The sequence below is a fragment of the Tubulanus polymorphus genome, chromosome 6, assembly GCF_964204645.1.
Source record: "Tubulanus polymorphus chromosome 6, tnTubPoly1.2, whole genome shotgun sequence".
Classification (NCBI taxonomy): domain Eukaryota; kingdom Metazoa; phylum Nemertea; class Palaeonemertea; order Tubulaniformes; family Tubulanidae; genus Tubulanus; species Tubulanus polymorphus.
Window position 1 is genome coordinate 15,258,427 of NC_134030.1, and position 19,796 is coordinate 15,278,222.

A 19,796-nucleotide genomic window follows, 5' to 3' on the forward strand; every position below is an offset into this window, starting at 1 on the left:
ATAAATATTATCTCATCAAATATTAAACCAGATCCTTCAAAATATTTTTCTTCTATTTTAGTTTTTATTTCATTATAACATTTTTCTAATTTATCATCTATATGTTGTTTAGATATAATATGTTGTGAATGAGAATTTATATTATATATTGGTTTATCTTCAGATTTTATAAACTTTACTTTAACTGATATACTAATTTTAGGATATTCAACATCTGTAATTATTTTTATTATTTCTTTCATATTTTCTAAATGTTTTTTATTTTCTTCTAATGTTTTACCTTTATGAAATTTAAACTCGATAGCTGCTGGACCAATATCACTTTTAAATGCTTCGGTTATCTCTATATCTTTTTTATTATCTAATGAATTAATATAATTTCTTACATCTTCCATGTATGGTCTTTTATTGTTTAATTTATTTTTTATTCTTTTAATTGTCTTCTGTTTCTTATCGTTATCATTATCAAAATAATCTTCACCTATAATATCATTATTCTTATTTCTAATATGACTTATAGATTTTAAATGTTCTTTATAATATCTTTTATCACTGAATGATTGATTACATGTATCACATTTATATGTTTCTTTTTCATTCTTTAATTCTTCTAATTTAGTTTCTAATATATCATCTTCATACTCTAGTTTCAATTTATTCTCTAAATGTGTTATAGTTTTATTGTGTCTTGCTTTTTGGGATTTATCTATATCGATATTACATGTTGGGCAGTAGTATTTATTTGCTTCCATTTTAATACTATATTTTTTATTAAAATTGATTTTAGAAGTTCAATGATTTAAATGTTATTCATTTATGTGAATATTTTAAGAGTAATAGGGATAATAGGCTTTCGTATCAAAGGTTGAAGGGGCGAGTGAGTAAAAAAATGAAAATAATAATAATTTACAGTTGAATTAGGAGTGTGCGCGACTAATTCAACTGTAAATTATTATTTTCATTTTTTTTACGAGCTCGACCCTTCGACCTTTGGTATGAAAGCCTATTATCCCTATTACTTGTAATGTACAGTTTGCTTAGGAAGTTTGTCTGTATAAAACTTAGAATTGAAGCCAACCCACATAGAAATATTTTCAAGGTTGATAGTGTGACATCCTAACCAGACGATATCTACTAAGTCCCCTTTAGTGTCAATAGAAGATGACTGTATGAGATCAGTTTTTGGATATGTGAATACGGACATTCTTGGTTTCTTTCTGTATGGCTCCAAAATGTTCTCATCAAATTCTAATTTTCTCTTCTTCATTGGTTTTTCGCTGGTTTTATTACTGACAAGCAACATATTCCATTTCAGGATGCTTTGAGCTAAATTGGAAGACCTAATTTGGGCATGGACTCTAAAGTCTAATTATACTTATTAATTAGCAAAACTGATCAGCTTCTTAATTAGGCCTAGCCTTATTCCAAATTTACATTTCTTAAGTGATTATTTCATAATAACAGCATTAAAATCTTTAATTTACAATTAAAATTATGCATGGACTCAACAGTCTAGACTGAACCTGTTTTTGAGGGACTTTTAGCCTAGCCCCCCCTGTTTTATGCACCACCTGTATAACTTAAGAACCATAGTTTTGAGATCAGCAATGCACCCCCTAGCATTCCCACACTCCAAACATTTTGGACTCAACAGTTTGATTAACTTTCATCCAGCTCCCAGACTAATTGTATATGTGCGCGCTTTTATGTTACCAGCTTTAATACACTACGAGAATGCATGGCAGCTTATTGGAACACTGTCAGTTTCCTGGAAAACATAAATTAGGCCACATGTCAAGGCATGTTTTCACACGATGCACACTTGAATTCAAACATACGTAGCTCATACGTCGGCAGTGGGTCGGTCAGCCGTTTTTATCAAAAATAAAATTCATTTCATTGAATCCCAGAAACAAAGTTATCACTCGGTACCTTTGAAAATCGGGTCAGTCGGGTTACGGCAAACAGACCATTAATATGGGATGGCCTAAAATTCATATGATGTCACATATCAGAGGGTGGCTGAATATTGGGTCTTGGAAACCTCTTCCAATGTTGGCCGCGGAAGTTAAAATACCGGTACAGAAGAAATCGGCTATTAGATCGTTTTAAATCCTGGAATTTACGACTACAATATTCAGACCTCGACCTATACTTGTAGTTTGCTAATTAATATTTTCAGGTGACAGTTACAATTTATTACAAATTCTATCAAACAGAAAACACAGCGCTCATCTTCTGCTACGATTATTCAGCCTATTTTCATGTCAAACGTGCACGCGTTACAGCATCACCTTTAGTAGTGTACTGTACGAGCTGTAGCACTCCGCGCGCACGTGGAGGCCTCGTGTAAGTAAATGTTCGCTTACATTTCAATCTCAATCAATACAATCACCGTGTATTAAAATGAAACAATACCTATGGCGGATGTGAAATAATTACATCCTCACCAGCAATGAGCATTTGAAATTCACACGTATACGGCACCTAGTCCAATGAAACGTACGCCATACTACATCTTCACCCGTCAAGGGATTCGAACCCACTACGCTAAAGCTGTTCCCCGAACCCCTTGACCTCACGAGTCGTTGGAGTCGTTACTAGCCGACCAGAATCCGGTCGTACCAATCACAGCACTTGTAACAAACCGACACTGTTGGTTTTCCCGTTAAATGGACCAATCAGCGAACGTTTTACCGAACAAGGAAGTATTTCGCAAATCGATATATGAGGTCATGCGCAACAGCGCCAGTAATGAAATCACGCTTCGTGAGGCCAGGGGGCTGGTGGAAGCGAGTTCGGGAGTGATACTGGACCCTTGGCAAGCGAGGATGGCCATACTATGGCTTTCCCACAATTATTTTAGTAGCGCCGGAATTCCCCGTATATTCCAAAACAGCCAATCCCATTCGCTCGTATAGACGACGCCCCCAATCGAGGTCATTGCAATTTTATACGCAAGAAGAGCTAAGAATTTTCCCGCCAAAAACAGTTTTTCGTAGAATTTTAACTCAGTTGACCATGTCATCGACGGAGGTTCGCCATGTCTTCAATCGCATCGATTATACGTAGTTTTAGCCGAGAACCAATGAAACAAATGCTCGCATAAAAAAACGTACCGCGATTTTACAAGAATTGGCTCAATGCCAACATCACATCGCTGACAAAGGTAAGCCAAAAATCCCAAATGGTGTGAATTTTTTTTAACAGTCGCCTATTTAGAAGTCGTTTTATAGAACGACTTTTTCTAGTTTTGTCGCGCCATAAAGCGATTTTTTCTTGTTTTAACGCAGTGATTTCTCGTTTTTAACATGGTAAATTTCGTTTTATTGCGCGATAAAACGACTTTTAGCGTCTTTGAAAAAAAAATTGCACCATTTGTGATTTTTTTACATGGCCCGAATCAGCCACCATACCGGTACAATGTTTGAATACCAGGTACAAAAGAAATATCTCGCATCGTATCGTTTCGTATCGGTTACAACCGGCAAGCATTATATGCCTATTTATAGGTTGTCTTGCATCGGTGAATGAAACTCATTTCATGGACTGCTTCTTAATTTTTACCGATAATGTTCTCACATTTACATCTACATTTATTGATCCAGGCATCCCCGGAAAGGGTTTATGTTATTATTCAAAAATAAGTAGGCCTGTTGTGGCGAGATCGACCATGGAACCAACCTTCAGACTTGATGACCAGTCCGCGATAGCATTATATCCGTCTTTTGAGGAAAACTCGCCAATTCAGAGCCGCACTATTCAAAATCGCTGAAATCCGGAAGTGCCGTATCACCTCATCGTAGACGGCCGTTTTACGGAATAGTTCCTTTTACCTGGGATATTGCCAAGTCTTTTCCGTGAAGGGTTTCTGCTCTTTTAATAGCAAATATCCAAACGAGGATTGATTTCGAGATAGTTCATCGAAAATTCCAGTCATGTACGCCTACCCAAAGCCGCGTGCGCCGGGATTTTTTATCGCGCAGTAATTTGGCTATTAGCCAATCAATGTAGAAGGTTGTAGAGGTTGTAATCGCTCGCTGAATAATCGATCTCTTAAAAATCGCCAGACGCATTGCCTTATTCAGGTCTGTATTGACCCCGGAATGATGCGATAAGTCATTTCAAACCACGTCCCTCGGACAGGGCTCCGGCCCCGCTCGAATACTTCGTCTGAACCCGAAATCAAAGGAGAATCCGACCAAGGATCACTGCAATGGAAGAACATCATAGCCTTTTATCCCGTATGAATTACGTTTATTCGACTTCGAGTTGACTCGCCTCGATTATTAGTCTCTACCTTTTCTCGCTCGAAGACTTTCATCGCCTGAGCTTCTCTCGAATTCTCTCGAATCATGACTCGGGTAATCTGCGTTGTCTTGACAACGCGGGTTTCTCTCGAAGTCGGATAATCGCCCTTGCCGCCTCTCGACCCGAGATCGCTCGGAGGTCCGAGGCCTAATGTCTATTTATTAATGGATGAGACCTGTTTTTCTTGGATATTTTGCTTACTTTTTGGGGTACATACCTCATTTATGTCTTAACAGAATGCCAAAAATCGCGGACAACAACTGAATATCCGATATATTTCCAATTCTGTACCAATTAAAAGGATTGGCAAAAAGACTCCTTAAGTCCAATTGAATGAGAGAGAAAATCCTCCATTTTGTGAAATTTCTTGAATTTTTACATTGTCACCATGCCTACGAAATGAAGTTATTTTTCTTGTGGGGTCTCAACAACTAAATCAGGGTGGCGTAGGCATGGTAACAATGTTCAAATCCAAGAAATTTGACAAAATGGAGGATTTTCTCTCTCATTCAACTGGACTTAAGGAGTCTTTTTGCCAATCCATCTAATTGGTACAGAACTGGAAATATATCGGATATTCAGTTGTTGTCCGCGATTTTTGGCATTCTGTTAAGACATAAATGAGGTATGTACCCCAAAAAGTAAGCAAAATATCCCAGAAAAACAGGTCTCATCAATTAATAAATAGACATTAGTCAAATCCTAATAGCCTGTTCATTTCGCCACGATTCTCGACCTGAATAAATCAATAAATATTCATACATGTCATTTTTAACTATGAATTGTTACTTCTTTTGATTATGCGTTCGATTTTTCGGAGTATATATATTCGAGCATGATATTCTAGTAATGCGATTGCCTTATTTGCCTATGACTGTCGCGAGATTCAGTGGGATTCGGTAGAGCTTATGGAAACCGGAATAAAATTCAGACTGCACTTGAATTTTATAGTCGAAGAAACCGATCGCTTATTTTTAGTTTCTCTCGAATTTACGGTCGGAGTCGATTCGATTACGAATGGCCGACGTAACGAAAGTGGTGACTTCCGGCTGTGGTTCTTGAGAAATTCGACCGACTGTACTGGTCAGAGTTATGTTTAGGCGGGGAAACCGAATCGAATCTCACGAGTTAGCAAATCGCATAGTATTTTTCGACGATTGTCCTAGGGCGGTCATTGACCCCTTTTTCTGTCCTCTCCAGGGGCAGAATCGACCTAGGCGTACCCACCTGTAGCGGACCTATTCTGGACTTACCTGCTCTCGCTACCAAGATTTAATGCCGTATATACTGTCGACCCCGTGCCGCTACACTGTTGTAAGAATTCATAATATATTTTTCTTCTTATAATTTAACGTTTCAAATAGATAAATAGTGTAAAATTTTTGAAATATGTTTTCATCATTTAATACGGATTAGAATATTCATCCAAACTTGCCTTTGCTCCGTTCAGCGCGTACGCCTTACCATTTTACTGTTTCGTCAAATATAGTCGTGAGTTTGGGTTTTCTCGGAGCCTGATGTGACAGATCGGACCTGTCATGTTAGATCGGGAGACTTGACATGACATTCTGCAAACTCTTCAGACGGCCATCGCGATGCCGCATTTATCGCGTACTTTTGCACGTTTTTCTCGACAAAAATTTATTGAATCGCATCATAACTCTACTAAATCATGGGGTAAGTCTAGATTACTTTTATTTCACCCTTCTTCCTGTCATCCTTTGTTCATCTTTTCGCTTTTTTCACTAGTCTTGATTTTAAGTGAATAAATTCAATTCAATTTCAAGGTCGTCGGGAATCCCGCAGAAACCGTAAAGTTTCCGAACTCTCCGTTTCTGAGCTCAGACCACTATTCCAAAATCTTCTATATCCTATAGTAAAAACCAGAAATTCGAGAGTCATATATAAGCGCGTAAATTCAGGGGAAATCCTGCTTATGGCTCATAGGCCAGCATCTTAGCTACGCATTGAAGTGGTTTTCGCCACAGGGGCTTGTAAACTGGCTTGGATTTTACTTCCGGGCTGTTGATAACCTCGCGAGAATGGCGCTATATTTAAACTGCAAATAAATTCAAAATATCACAGAAATACCTCTTGTTGATGGTGTTTATTTATCCACTATAGAGTTTCGATAAACAATTCGCTGTTAAGGATCAGTATCAGCGGGCGCGACGCCTTACTATATTAAAATAACAAGAGATGAAACGGCTTCGCTTTTGCCTGTGACCGTATTGATGCGGCGGAAACCACTGCGCATGCGCGGCAACTTCCGAGCGCTAGTGAGCTGTCAATCAAACTACACATTATAGTTTTTCTTCATCAATTCAAAAATTGATAATTTCCTTAGAAGTGTGATTGCCTTGGCTTGACATAGGTTTTTGAGAAGAATCAATTGAACTTGAACTGATCTTAACCTTTCGGAAAGTTGCCGCGCATGCGCAGTGGTTTCCGCCGCATCAATACGGTCACAGGCAAAAGCGAAGCCGTTTCATCCCTTGTTATTTTTATATAGTAAGTTGTAGAGCCCGCTGATACTGATCCTTAACAGCCAATTGTTTATCGAAACTCTATAGTAGATAAATAAACACCATCAACAAGAGGTATTTCTGTGATATTTTGAATTTTACAAGCCAGTTTACAAGCCCCTGTGTTTTCGCCCCACATACCCAACCTAACTTTTGAAATAATCAAACCTTTAGAAAGGAGGGGTATCCCAGTACAGGTATGCCAGTACATCCGAGCCAAATATCTAAGGGAATTCCCCACAGTGTTTGGTACCCTTACTCCAAGCAAAAAAAGTCCAGGGAATCCCTTATTCCATCATCAATCTGTCTCTCAGGATCAATTGATTTCATACCATATAACCGAAATTCGTTACCTATCCCATTTGCAGAAATTATGGCAACATGTGGGGGACCTCTTCTTCACTCTAGGTACTATTTTTGGGGTCCGGCCCTACGCATCTTCGAGCTACTAACCTAATTGTGGTCTGATGCCTGACTAGTACCCAAACTTAAGAATAGCATTAGTTTTTGTACAGTTTTAGAAAGAGTGGAGACACCCTAGTTATACAACGCAATACAATAGCTCTCGGCCAATTACACATGGAAATTCATGCTAATGCACAAATCGCGCGTATGCGACAAAATCAAAGTTTTCTATCAATATCATCTAAGTCAAACATTCATTTCAAAATATGAATAAAACAATTATACAACACTTTCTGAATACTTGATAGATTTTTTTCACTGATGGATATAAATAGGCCTATATGGCTATGGATAAAAATCAGAAACACAATCTTTAAGCATTTTTTGAAAAAAATGCCAATTTCATCATCGAATTGGCTGAAACCTTTAGATATGGCGTTTTCTTGCGCTGAAGGCCTAATTCGAATGCACCCTACTGCGTCCACAGGCCTTCGGCCGGGACGAATTTTATATATTCCAAGCGTAGTTGTCACCAGTACTAGTTAGGAAAAATATCACAACTGGCCTTTGACAATGTCCTTTCGGTTGCCATGGTTTCAACGAAAATATGCATTTCCCCTACCCCTAAATTCCTGACAGTATCTGGCACCAAAAAGTCAGCCAGACTAGATAACTTAATCAAAGAAAGCTGAATTAATGTGATTATTCTGCATGGGCAAGGATGGCCTTTATGAAATAAATTTATGAGCCTAGACCGAGCCTCCTACGAGAAAATATCTTACGGTTCATGTCTAAAAATTGACCGAAATCTGCGATTCTAGCCTTCTACAAGCAAAAATATTACCAAATCCTAACATGAAACTGATTAAAATCAGCAAATTAGGTCTCAATGAATGCCTCAAGACGACTTATATGTGCAAAAGATGTATGAGATAAAAATTATTTGTGAAATTTCATCAAAACTTCAAAATTTGTTAGCCTATTTTGGCTGTATTGGCTGTCAGAGCTCAGACCACTATTCCAAAATCTTCTATATCCTATAGTAAAAAATAGAAATTCAAGAGTTTAGTTCATATATAAGCGCATAAATTCAGGGGAAATCCTGCTTATGGCTCATAGGCCAGCATCTTAGCTACGCATTGAAGTGGTTTTCGCCCCACATACCCAACCTAACTTTTGAAATAATCAAACCTTTAGAAAGGAGGGGTATCCCAGTACAGGTATGCCAGTACATCCGAGCCAAATATCTAAGGGAATCCCCCATTGTGTTTGGTACCCTTATTCCAAGCAAAAAAAGTCCAGGGAATACCTTATTCCATCATCAATCTGTCTCTCAGGATCAATGGATTTCATACATATAACCGAAATTCGTTAGGCCTACCTATCCCATTTGCAGAAATTATGGCAACATTTATGGGGGACCTCTTCTTCACTCTAGGTACTATTTTTGGGGTCCGGCCCTACGCATCTTCGAGCTACTAACCTAATTGTGGTCTGATGCCTTCTAGCACAGGGGCTTGTAAACTGGCTTGGATTTTACTTCCGGGTTGTTGATAATCTCGCGAGAATGGCGCTAAATTTAAACTGCAAATAAATTCCAAAATATCACAGAAATACCTTGTTTGATGTTGTTTATTTATCCACTATAGTAGGGTTTTCAGATCACGTGATCAAAACCGGCCATAGTGCCGTTTTTTCCCACTTCAAAAGTTATGAACTTGATGAATTTAATCATTGTCATCCGATTTACTTGGACTAAATTTTTGAGGAAAGATACTAAGGATCTTGTACTGTGTTGAAAATTCCATGTTGATGCGCGGCGTAGTTCGCGAGATACAAGCTGTTGGACTCCAGCCAACTTTAGATTGTTGATTGACAGGTGCGCGTGTACTCTTCACCGCGGATTTCGAAAAATGCAGTTTTGAGATGCCCATCTTCTAGGCGATCTCGCAAAAAAGGGGTGGGACTGGGGATCACGAAACCTTCACAGGTGTTTTCAAAAGTTCTTGATTGACATCCAGGTATGCCGTACTTGTTTGAATCGGCAATTTGCCCAATTTTGCGACACTACAAAGTTTTAAACGCAATATATTTCATCAAATTATGAAATTTAGAAATAAGTTCTCCCCCAGGTGGAAAAATATAGTAGTTTAAGTAGGCCTATAGCAAAAGGTTTTAGTTTGATTCGTTAAGCCGTCTTCCCCGGAAAATGCCGTAAAGTTGGAAAGTATCGAAAAAATTGCTACATCCGGGCATTTTCATTCACTTTCGGGTTCGAGTAGCGTTTGTTTACATGTGTAGGTATGTTCATATCCGCGCGGGGCGCCACTATCGATTGTGACGACCATTATTGACTAAGAAAAATGTGATGCGTGAGCGGACTCGTAGTAAATTCATTCATAAAACCACTAGAATCATGTGAACACTTAATTACCTCTATAGATTAGCCAATCAGAACCTTCTTCATGACCTGGTGGGGTTTTTCACTGTATAAATTTGCCAATAGTAGATGAAAATTCAATTTGAAAATTTACCTCATGTTTGCATGCAAAATTATATACTTTTTCATCCGGAATAAGCGATCTCTCACCAGGAATCATATCCTTTAAGTTCTTAAGTTTTGAATCGCGAAAACCGCTTGAATTTATATTGTGTCGGGGCTGAGTGAGAGCTGCCGGAAAATTGTCCTAGCCGACGATTGAAACGCGCATTCATCATGGCGGCTTCTCGCGCAATGAATGATCACGCGATGCAGAGAAAATCGATGAGTCATTCAAATACGCAGTGCAGCAACTTTTAACGGTTTCTGGGTCTACAATACTAATTCATAATGCATCTGAGGTGGAAATATAATACGATTGCTGAATTTATTTAACTGGAAATAAGGTCGTTTTTTCCGCATTAATTCTTAATGCGGAGTGACATTTGACTTGGCATATTCTGTGAACCGGTTGGGTTAAAAAAAGCGCATTTTTTAAGGGAGGGGAGGCAGGCTTGTTTTTTTTCAAACTTTTTATTTTGACCGACTTATGCATTATATTTATCGAGTTAAACTATTGATGGGAGGCACATAGTGGTTCAAGTCGATCATAGGAATGTTTTGATGCTAATTTCATCCAAAAAGCGGTCATGAGAAGTTTTAGATAGAAACTACTAATTCACCCTGGGTGAACTTTTAAGACAATATAGGTCGGGTAATTTTCCAGGAATCCTCATTAGCGCGCTGGAGGTTGACTGAGTTGGCAAAGCTACGGTCAATCGCGATTGATTTAGAGATAACTTGACCTCTTTTCAGTCGTTTTATCGTGATATTCGCGTAGGGTTTTAGCTCTAGGTAATTGTTTTAATAGTGTGGTACTTATCAGTACGGCATATATTAAAATAACAGATTTTCTTCTGGATTTTGAGATTAGAAGACGTACGGGGATCGTTTTGCCTTAACCTGTCATTCATTCTTTTGATTCAGAACTTGCGACAAAAACACATTTTTCTACTTCGTTTGGGTGTTTTGGTATCCAAACTTTTAAATGCGTACACTTACACAAACAATGCATTAAAAAACACTAGTTTAGGTTTCTAAGGCACGGGCATTGCACTTCGCTCGGTACCCCTCAATTAGTACATTTAGGAGGGTGCCTTAGGGCAGTTTGGTGAGGAGTATCCACCGATCCTGCTGCTGTAAATTTAGGTTAGGTTAGGGTCGCGTAAACCATTCAATATTTAATACTTTTTCTGACGATATCGGAGCAATTTCCAGTAGCATAGATACGGGAGTATCCGCCTTGTCTCTGTGCCACTATTCTAAATATTAGTACGTATTTTCAGACGTATATCCGATATCATCAGCAAAAGTTATCTCTGAGCGCTCAATAACTATAGTCAACTGATTTGAAATATTTTGCTCAGCGTTCTTACAGATACAATTCAACGCTTATCGGTTAGGTTTTCACTTCTTTAAGATATAGCGCTCAGAGTTAGGTCTTATTAGTTACTTTTTAGACACTTTCATCTTATTTAAAGTCAAAGTTTGATTTTTGACTTATCATTTCGGTTTTTTAGGCCAGCCGTAGGCTGAGCCTATTACTATACAAATCAGGGATGAGAATTCCCCGCGGATCCGCGGTTTCCCGCGGATTTCGGTATTGAAAAATATCAATTTTCCAAATAGTCCAAAAATGATGTAAAAGTATGGGGGGGATGATCTCACTCAATTGGTCCGGCGTGATCGGTAATCAGGTGAACCGTAAAAGCGTTCAGTGCCTGTTTTACTCATCGTCACGTAAAAGTATCGTATTTCAATGCATATTCATTGCAACACGGTGATTTTGTATCTACATTTGTACTACGATCTTGATGAGTGTGTATGTATTTTATCGATCGGTTGCCGAACCGCGCGTGCGGCAACAGTAGTAATGTATATAGGCCTACTTACTGTTGCCGCGCGTGTGTGGCGAATGTCTTCGGATATTATACACTACTGGGTGATGATTTTTAGTGAGCATTCATCGGCGCATATTTACTGCAATAATTCAGGGCTCGACCCATATTGCATGAGATGTTGAATGTCATCGAATGAGGATGTACCACATTGGAACAAGCCATTACCTTCCAAAATATAATAGTCGTTCATGGGTTCAAGATCGCTCTAAGTGCTCGGAAAACGCATTTAATTTCTAAAATTTTCTTGGGGGAGGGCCGCCAAACCTCCCGAAATAGCTTCGCGCCTACGGCGCTCGCTAGTGCTGACGGCTATGCCGTCAACTTGTTCGCGCGTGTAACTCAAGAAAAAAAACCTGCGGATTTTACAGGTCGGCGTTCTCATCCCTGACAAATGGAGCGAATTTAAATGACATGGTTTCCACACAAAAGGCTTGCCAAGTGAGGGCATATTCGAACAAATCACGTATTTAAGCGTAATCCATTCTCGGAATCGTAGCGAGCAGAATTTTGAAATAGGGTCTCATAAAAATGTTTTCTGCATTTTTCACGAAAGTTAAATCGGGAAAATTTCAATTTTTATCAGCCAATCAGGAAGTTTTGTCTTCCCTGTGATTGGTTTATCTGAAAATATCAGCAGCTGTTCACGTGAATTATCGCGATTTCATTACTGGCGCTTTTGCGCATGACTTCATGTATCAACACGCGACAATACTTCCGCGTTCGCTACGTGTTCGCTGATTGGCCCATTTACTGGGAAATTCCACAGAAGCCTAATGAGGTTTGTTACAAGCGCTGTGATTGGCCCGACCCGATTCTGGCATGGCTTTAGCTTAGTGGGTTCGAATCCCTTGACGGGTGAAGATGATGGATCCTATCAATATCTATTGAAACTAATAAGTTTCCCGGTTGGGCAGCCGCGGATATCTACCGGAAGTGTTCCGGTTCGATATTTCGAGGTTTCTTTGAATTTTGGAGTGATATTGAAATCCGGTAAATACCAGCGGTAGATTGTGAAAACCCATTGCATGATATTTGTATTACTTAATCAACAAAAAGCGTCGGGGCCGCGCCAGGAGTTTTCGTGATTCAAGTAGCGCAATAGCCTACTTCTTCGTGTTCGTCCACCTCAATTTTCACTCCGCCGATCTCTGACACGGCTCTGTCCCCGTCGGCGCTGTGATTGCACTTTCGTACCACTAAAATTTTTTATTTCTATATCAGGGAGGTCTGGAGAATAAAAAAGTCAAAATTTGGATATCACATAGGCCTGATTTCATCGAATAAGTCGACCATGGTCGTTACGTTTCCATACTTATTACCACCTAAAACCGTCTGAACAATTTTGTCACAACCAACATTTCGTTTACAGAAATCAGGTGTTCACGTGAACCCGCGGTATCGTCTACTGTTTTACTTCCTGGTTTTATTTTAAGATTCAAAATTGTATTTCAAGATCGATTTCTATGAAATCTTTAGTTGATTTGGTGTTTGGGAGGAATTTTTATTTGCTCTACGGAAAATTCATCCTTGACAATTGCGCAAGGTTCGCGAAAAAAAAGGTTTTACCAAATCGGGTGTATGACCTTGATATGCTAATTAGCCATGTGCCCGAATTGCAAATTCAATCAAATTTTATTCTGCCAAAAAAATGTTAAATACAATTCGCTTTCCGAGAATTAATGGTATGCTGCATGGAACAAAGTTGTTTTGAGATGGGTCTTGAAGCTATTGAGGTCGAGAGATAACCATCTAGATAGTTCGTGAGAGTTCCAAAGTTTTGAAGACGCTTCAAGGTAATGTCTTGATATTTGGTTTATACGTGTATCTACCCTAGACACATCTTCAGGCCAAAAACTGGCCCTGTCAGATTCAAGATGGCCGACTGGCAGCCATTGTTGTTCGCCAAAATCAGCACTTTTTACACATTTTTGAAGTTTTCGAGGGAAATCTTGAAGACACTTTTATCAATTACCTTGATCATTCGTATATATTTGTATCCCCCGAGGGCCCATGGGCATGAGAAAAATTGGGTCGATCGGACTCAAGATGGCCGTACTGTAACCTTTTTTGTTCCCAAAAATGTCAATTTTGGCCTGAATTCTGAGTACTGTAGCTTTCTAATGGTGTGCCATGTTTCATTGCAATTTGTAATGGGTATTCTTTGGAAAGGGATCTTTTATATCCGAGAGGGTATTTTTGACCAGGCAATTATGACGCACTTGACGGCCATCTTGGGGTCATCAGTACTCATTCGTAGGTGGAAAAAAAGTTTTTCCACATCATAATTGATACTTAAGCATATTTTGCTACTATAATCAATTGGAAAGTTGTAGCTCATTCCATGTTCTATGATCGAGGTGAGTTTCAAGCTCATTGGTTTTTGTTTATGGCCACCAGGGGGCGTTGAACAATACAATAACTTAGTATTTCTATATTACATTCGTACCTATGCATATTTTGCTACCACAATCAATTGGAAAGTTGTAGCTCATGACATGGTCTATGATCTTGGTGAGTTTCAAGCTCATTGGTTTTTGTATATGGCCACCAGGGGCGTTGAACAATACAATAACTTAGTATTGCTGTATTACATTCGTTCCTGCTGTCTGTGTTAACACACGATTTTACTATGTAAATGATGTTGAGCAGGGAGTGTATATTGATAAATATAACCCACAGATTACATCATTTATAAAGAGCAAATCTGACAGGCTGGCCATTGTGCCCCTTGGGGCTCTTGTTTCAATTTCAAGTTAGGATCATTATCAAAGTTTGAATTAATTTTGCTTTAATTCGGACTATTTCAAGTTAGGATCTATATTCGCTCACTATTTCAAGTTTGGATTTATTCTCAAATTTGAATTAATTTAGTTTTGATTCAAACTATATCAAGTTTTATTCAGACTATTTCAAATTAGGATTTATTTTCAAAGTTTGAATTAATTTTGTTTAAATTCAAACTCCAAAGTCAGGATTTGTTCAGACTACAGTGTATTTTAAGTCAAACTTTGATTCTTGACTTATCATTTCGGCTTGTTTCAATTTCAAGTTAGGATCATTCTCAAAGTTTAAATTACTTTTGTTTTAATTCAAACCATTTCAAGTTCGGATTTATTCAAACTTTTTCAAGTTTGGATCATTTTTCAGGGTTAGAATCAATAGCAATTAGGGTACATATTTGCCACTCGCGTTATGGCGGATTATATGATTATATAGTGTTCTATCATTTTAAAAGGGTTTATTCAATAAGGATTATAAAACAGAGATTTACTGCAGTTCCATAGTTCAATCATGGCTACCTCACTTGGTCCTTTCTGTGATTCTTTAGGAATCGATAGCGAAAACCTTCTTGATAATCTAAAATGTTTGAATCCTGCTGACAAAGAATGGGAATGTATATGAGATTTTCAATTACGCTACAAAAGCCACAATCTCATGGATTGAAATAGCTAAGACATTAGGCTATGTATACCCACACATATCCGGTATACATTCAGGTAGAATAATAAGATCTTCATTCAGTCAAGTTCATTGCAAAAGGAGGGCTATATCCAAAAGCAAGTCTTCAGAATACCTGAATCAAACTTACATCATGCCTAATGTCGATCCAATTACTACACCAGAACAATCTTCAGAATCCAACCCTTTGGCTACAAAGCGACAAAGGGTTTCATTTGAACAAGATATAGTGAACGAAGTCTCCATAACTATGGCTCGTGAAATAGCTGAAGCTAAAGATAGATTAAGATCCTTAGAAGAACAGAATAGCAATCTAAAAAGTAGAAATGATTCACTTGAAATGGAGAATTTGCAATTGAAGCAAAAGCTGAAAAAATTGCAATACGAGCCGCACTAATTTCCTCATGAAAAGGAAAGAAGCTTCAGCAAAATTGTGGAAATCAAGATATTTGGATTTAAAATCAACAAGTGAGGCTCAGAATGTTGCCAGGCTTCAGTCCAAACTGCAGAAAGCCAAACAAACTATCAGGCAACTTCAGAAGAATAAATCAAAAACAAAATCCCGTTCACTATTATCCAGATCTAGCTTGAAAGAAAAACATTCCCAGAATTTAAATGTATCTCTTTTGGAACATCAAGAAAATCTCTGTGGAAAGGTAAAAAGGATTTCATCTCTTAATTCAGAAGTTAGTCATCTACAGGATAAATGTTTGACTCTAGAAAATAGGGAGAATCAGGTATTAGGCGCTAAAATGGACGGAAGAACGTATTCGCATAAAATTCGTGAAGCTAGCTATCATCTGCAGAACTTAGGAATTTCTCAAAAAAATGTTTCAACTGCCATTAAATTAGTAAATTCTGCTCTCACCGACACTGAACTATCTGGAAATATCCCTTCGTATACAACCCAGAATCGATTCACTAAAGAAATGAAAGCTGCCTCTAGGTCTTGGGTTCAAGAAACCATTGAGAAATAAGATAATCTCACAGTCAAATACGATGGAACTACAAAAAAACTAGGACATCTTGTAGAAGTTGAGGTAGCCACCAAACAAGGCGACTTACTAATGGGACTAACCATTCAAGCCGGTGGAACTGCTGATGAATATACTAAAACCATCATTAAAGCATGCAATAGAATCGATTCTTCGAATTCTCAGAATTCAGTAGATTCCAACTCTACTTTGAATAAGATCAAAAACACCATGTCTGATCGTGTCACTACGAATACAATGATTGAAAAACAATTAGAAAACTTGATAGGCCATAACTTGAATAACTTTAAATGTGCCATGCACCCACTAGAGGCAATGGCAGGCGACTGTGAGAAAGTGATCAAGATATATGAGGCATCAGTTGACATAGCCAGCAAAAAGATTGGCGTCAATTATCCCTTTCTACATCGCGGTGAGAGCAACACAGTAGCTACAGTCAGAACAACCAGTAAATTATTTCATGACACAAAGTACAACTGTAGCACTGAATTGAGCAGTTTTCTTCATTCTAAAGGAATCGTACCTGAAACAAAAAGAAGAAAATCAGTACTTAATAATCGTTTTGTCTGCAATAGGTTTCATGTAGTTTTCCTCTCATGCGGTTCATTATACCATTATAAATCAGGAATTATCGAATTTTTCAATGACACTTTCAGTCCTCGAAATGTTGTTCAAACAAGTGTACTGAACGCATTACAGTTGAAGTGGATCCGTGTTTACGTAGTCAGGGAATCATAGGCAAAGTTTTAACCGGACCTTGGATGCGACTCTTAGGCCAAACGCGGAATATTCTTGAAATGAATGAGCACTTTGAAATAGCTCATTCAAGACTTGGTGCTTGGGCAAAGGATGCTAGTAGTCTTTTGACACCTGATGCTCCTTGTGCTTTTGATCTTGTTGATATCCAGAGAGATGCTGTATTTCGAAGTTTAACCGCACCAAGTCATTCAGATGGAACCACTTTAAGTTTATTGAAAGACCTGTGCCAAGCATGTTTGAATGTGATGGACAGGCAATTGAAATCTCAACTTCCTGGTGGAATTTTTGACAATCCATCTGCTCAGCTATTAGAAGAAGCCGCATCCTGCTCAAATACAAACATAAGCGGAGAACGAAATTTTGCGTCAGCAGATCAGGAAATTGCGCGTGCCAGAAATGCGAAAATAGAAGAATGGCTATATAGAAGCTACGGTTATGTTTCGAAAGAATAAAACAGGCGAATGGTTACGATCGAAGTCAGATGTTGATAAAGAAAGTGTAATTAGTCTAGCTAGAAGATCAGTTAAGAATATAAACGAGCTTGATCGATTAGATGAAGAGGAACATTCCGAGAAAATTCAAAATAAACTACTTGAGGCGCGAAAAAAGAAATTAGAAAAGGAAGATCGCGACAGAGCTAAATTTGAACAATGGCTCGAATGTATGTTTCAATCTGGGGGTCTCTGGACTGGACCCGATATGATGGAAAGTTATCTGGCTGGACATTCTAAAACAAAATCCTTAGAAGTAATTAAATCTCCGATTAATATTCGAACTAGAATCTTTCAATGTCAGCCTGAGTCGAAGATAACATTTAGCAAGTCCACTTTAGAAGATTTGGAATCGATCATGAATGAGCTGTTTGAAATTGCCATTCCATTAGAAATGATAGACTTATTTGAACTGATAATTACACCGCATAGTTTAGTTAGTAGTAATTTTTCGCAGAGATGGCTAGATGAAGGGACAACCAAATGGTATCATGGATATTTTGAGTCAGTAGAAGTAACTAAGCGCAGAATTCTAGATTTTAAAGTTGTATTTGATAATGGTGAATTTTGTTATATGTCGGCTGATGAAATTATTGTTGATATTACGCGTAATGACGTTGAGCTATTCCCTTGAAAATCAAACTTGCTAATGACCATTATTAACCTAAATAATAAGTTATTCAACAACAATAAATACAATGAGTATTGAATTTTTTTTTGGATTTTTTTAAGATAAATATAACAATGAAACTCAACAAGAATAAATAATATTCATATTCAAATATATATATATATATATATTTGTTTTTCAATTTTTAGGGTTTTCTGACTTTCGTCGAAAACCCTCTTGAAATTCTGTTGATTATTATTATTATATATTTTCCGCCGATTTCGTCAAATAAGATTCATCTTCATTCAGATTCGGCAACTGACAGCTTCGAAACGAAATGTATAAATTGATACTGTAATAACGGTCTCTCTGAACCAACAGATTGTCTGAATGTACTTTCCATCCTATTTGAAACTTAAAATTACTTATTAGGTTACTGTAAATAAAGAATTGAATTGAATTGTTAGACAACAAGCACCGGCGAAATAACAGTTTGTGACGTCATTTAGTAAGTAAATAAAGGAGGGCTCCGAGAATTTCCAAATCACGGGGGACTATACTGGGGTTAGACCATTCAACCAAAAAGAGGATTGCTCCGATAATATCCAAATCATCTCATTTAATTTTTTCCATCGAATACCCGGTAATTAATTTTTCCTTTCGATCACATGCATCCAGAAAACCCGTTATTGCTGCTTTGCAGCTATATTTTATATTTTTGTTATATTAATTCTTTTCAAATTTTCAGTTGTGTCTATTCTTAATTATTTATATTTTTTGTTATATTTATTCTGTTTTAATCTTTAGTTATGTCTTTTCTTTTATTACATATACTCTTTCTTATATTCTTATCTTTAACCTATGTTTGTGTTGCATTCCAGTATATTTCGTTAAGTTTCATTTTTATTAATCTTTAGTTGTATTTTTCTTTATTTATTTGATTCATTCAAATTCTTTTTTTTTTGATGTCCTGATGGCTGGATAGAGTGCCTGGTGTGTTTAGCACCAGTGAAGCCAAGTTATTAGGTCAGAATATACCAGTGCTCCCAACTGGTTTATCAAAGGCCGGGCATGTACATACTTTTGTGCATGTAAAAGATCCCTTACTGTGTAATCGAGAAGAGTAGCTGGGGTACCGGCGGCAGAAGGATTTTCATTATTCTATCCCTAAAAGCCCATACGAAACCACCAGATTCAGTCTCACATACTGTTCAACCGTATTTTCACTCTGGTTTTACTAAATAGTAGTAGTCATAGATTATGCAACCCTTAGATCACAATTCTACCAAGAAATGAGTTCTGGATTAAACCAGTAGTGCTTAATGGTTTAAAAACCTTCAGAACATGAAAACTGCCTGCGAATTCATTTTAAAGCATCTATATGAATCTATATGTACACGCGCATAGGAGCGCACAAAAAATGTATACATTTTGTTAAAGTTTTTTGGTCGCCTAGCAACAGCCGAGGCACCCTGCCAGCCAGGTTATTTTTAGATATTTGGTCTGGCTATCTATTTGATTCAATCCAGGATAATTTTAGAGAATAAACCTTTGATTACAGCCATTATTTTCATAGATTGGCACTATAACCTAATGTAGAATAATATTCTAGAATATTACAGCTCTAGATTTATCAGCAAAAAATTTGTTCCGTACCTTTCTTGTTTAATTGAGTCCAAAAGTCATAATTCCTATTAAAAATATTATTTCATCAGCATAAAGACCTTCCATGGTGTTCAGAGGGGGCTAATGATCATATTGTATCCTTGATTTCACCCAAGAAACCTATGTTAAACACAAA

At 37.6% G+C, this 19,796-nt stretch overlaps 1 protein-coding gene across 1 annotated transcript in view; it reads left to right on the top strand.

Annotated features, from left to right (window-relative positions):
• The first annotated feature begins 5,877 nt into the window (after positions 1-5,877).
• Positions 5,878-19,796, top strand: part of LOC141907113 (large ribosomal subunit protein mL39-like) — a 68,539-nt gene continuing 54,620 nt past the window's right edge. The window contains exon 1 of the mRNA XM_074796685.1: positions 5,878-5,988. Within this exon, the coding sequence (XP_074652786.1) occupies positions 5,907-5,988 (82 nt within the window). The 5' untranslated portion in view covers positions 5,878-5,906. The remainder of the gene's footprint in view (positions 5,989-19,796) is intronic.